Source organism: Nothoprocta perdicaria, unplaced genomic scaffold, assembly GCF_003342845.1.
Source record: "Nothoprocta perdicaria isolate Ctin4 unplaced genomic scaffold, notPer1 scaffold_101, whole genome shotgun sequence".
Classification (NCBI taxonomy): Eukaryota; Metazoa; Chordata; class Aves; order Tinamiformes; family Tinamidae; genus Nothoprocta; species Nothoprocta perdicaria.
Window position 1 is genome coordinate 2,477,586 of NW_020454106.1, and position 2,614 is coordinate 2,480,199.

The following is a 2,614-nucleotide window of genomic DNA, read 5'->3' on the forward strand; positions in this document are numbered from 1 at the left end:
AAAAAAAAAAAAAAAAAAAGAGAGACTATTTTGACCCACTTTTTTTTTTTCTCCATGTTTTATGCTGGTTTAAAAGCCTCCAGGTGAAAACAAGAGGCAGCAACGTGTATATGGCAAACGGAGGGGAAAAAAAAATGAAAAAGACAAAAAAAATATAAAAAGGAACAGTTTTTTTGGGAAAAAAAAACTGCAATAATTTTTAGGGGGGGAAGGACGGGGGGGGAGGGGTCCTGTCAATTCCTGTAGATAAAATTTTCTGATTAAATATTAAATAAAATTAAGCAGTTGGTTCTTTCTGCTTCGATCGTGTTTAACAGCTGAGGTAGCGTAAACTATTTAAGATAACAATGATAATAATAATAAAATAATAATAATAACTGAATCCTCTGCTGGGAGATAGCATTTTTATTTTATTTCCTCTTTTTTTTTTTCTTGCCCGGCTCCAGCCCGCGCGCTGCCCGTTGCTCTGATCTGGGGATTTCGGGCCACTTTTTTGGCCACTAAAAATGATGATTTTGAGTGGTGGGAAGTGGCGGAAATGGTGGCRCCATCGAAAATGGCGATGGGCGGGTGGGGAACATGGTGATTTGGGCAACAGGCCTCGCGGAGGGAGGAAAGGAGAAGGAAAATGAGAAGAAAATGGGGAAAAGGGCCGAGGGCGGCTCTGTGCCGCTGTGGGGAGCCATTTTCCTCACGGGCGGTTTCCAACGTGGCGGCGGCGGCACAAGATGGCGGCGTCACAGGATGGAGTCATCGGCGTTGTGGGAGGCGTCATCGGCGTCACGGGATGGTTTCGGCGTCACAAGGTGGTGTTGGCGTTGCAGGATGGCGTCGCTGTCATGGCATGGTGGTGTCGCAAGATGGCGGCATCGGCGTCACGGCATGGTGGCGTCGCAAAGATGGCGGTGTCAGCATCAGGGGATGTCATTAGTGTCACAAGATGGCGTCACTGGAAGATGGTGGCGTCGGCATCACAAGACAGCAGTGTCACCAGCATGGGACGGCATCGGCGTCTCAAGATGGCGGCATCATCGTCACAGCATGGCGTCGGTGTCACGGGATGACGTCGTCAGTAGATAGTGGAGTCGGCGTCTCAAGATGGCAGCGTTGCCATCGCGGGCTGGCATCGTCGTCTCAAGATGGCGTTGCGGTCATGGGAAGGCGGTGTCGTAAGATGGCGTCGTTGCCATGGAATGCCAGCAGCGTTGCAAGATGGCGGCATCGGCATCAGGGGATGGCGTCGGTGTCACGGGATGGCAGAGTCGGAAGATGGTGGCATCGGCATCGCGGGATGGCTCGTCGTCTCAAGATGGCGTTGCTGTTGCAGGATGGTGGCGTTGGAAGATGGCGGAGTCGGYGTCTCAAGATGGCAGCGTTGCCATCGCAGGCTGGCATCATCATCTCAAGATGGCGTTGCTGTCATGGGATGGTGGCGTCGCAAGATGGCGTTGCCGTTGTGGGATGGCAGTGGCATCGCAAGATGGTGTCATCGTCATTGGGGATGGCATCAGTGTCACGGGATGGCGGCGCCAGAAGATGGTGGCATCGGCATCGCGGGATGGCTCGTTGTCTCAAGATGGCGTCGCTGTTGCAGGATGGCGGYGTTGGAAGATGGTGGCGTCAGCGTCTCAAGATGGCAGCGTCACCATCGCAGAATGGCATCATTGTTTCAAGATGGTGTCGCTGTCACGAGATGGTGGCGTCGCAAGATGATGGCGTTGGCATCGGGGGACGGTGGCGTCATGGGATGGTGGCGTTGGAAGATGGTGGCGTCAGCATTGCAAGATGGCAGCGTCGCCATCGCGGGATGGCGTCGTCGTCTCAAGATGGTGGTGTTGGCGTTGCAAGATGGTGGTGTCACGGGATGGTGTTGCTGTCACAGGATGGCGTCACTGTCGCAGCAAGGCATCGTTGAGGGATGGTGTCACCGTCGTGGGATGGCGTCGCCATCGCAGGAAGGTGTCACCGTTGTGGGATGGTGCCATCGYATGGCGGCACCATCACAGGATGGCATCGCCATTGTGGGTGGCGTCATCCCAGGTGGCATGTCCATCGCAGGATGGTGTCACCATCGCGGAAGCCGTTACCAGCGTGGGTGGCATCACTGTTGTGGGATGGCACCATCGCAAGATAGTGTCACTGTCACGGGATAGCATTGCTGTYGCAGGATGGTGTCACTGTCTCGGGATAGCGTCACTGTCACCATCACCATAGTGTCACCGTCGTGGGACGTCATCACTGTCTCAGGATGGTATCACCTTTGCAGGATGGCGGTGTCGCGGGATGCTGYGTCCGTTGCAGGACTGTGTCACCATCTCAGGATGTCATCGCCATCTCAAGATGGTGGTGTGGTGGGACGCCGTGTCCGTCTTGGGATGGTGTCACTGTCACGGGATGGCGTCTCCGTCACGGGATGGCGTCACTGTCTCGGGGTGTCATTGCCGTCGTGGGATGCTGTATCCAACGCAGGATGGTGTCACCGTCACRGGATGGCGTCTCCGTCACAGGATGGCGTCCCCCTCTTGGGATGTCCGTGTGGTGGGATGCCGTGTCCATCATGGGATGTTGTGTCTGTTGCAGGATGCCGTCCCCGTCTTGGGATGGCGTCCCCTCT

General features: G+C 54.9%; 1 protein-coding gene across 1 annotated transcript in view; it reads left to right on the forward strand.

Annotated features, from left to right (window-relative positions):
* Positions 1–1,595: 1,595 nt before the first annotated feature.
* The window catches only part of CENPO (centromere protein O), a 6,643-nt gene continuing 5,624 nt past the window's right edge, over positions 1,596–2,614 (forward strand). The window contains exon 1 of the mRNA XM_026041042.1: positions 1,596–1,677. Coding sequence (XP_025896827.1) covers positions 1,596–1,677 — 82 coding nt within the window. The remainder of the gene's footprint in view (positions 1,678–2,614) is intronic.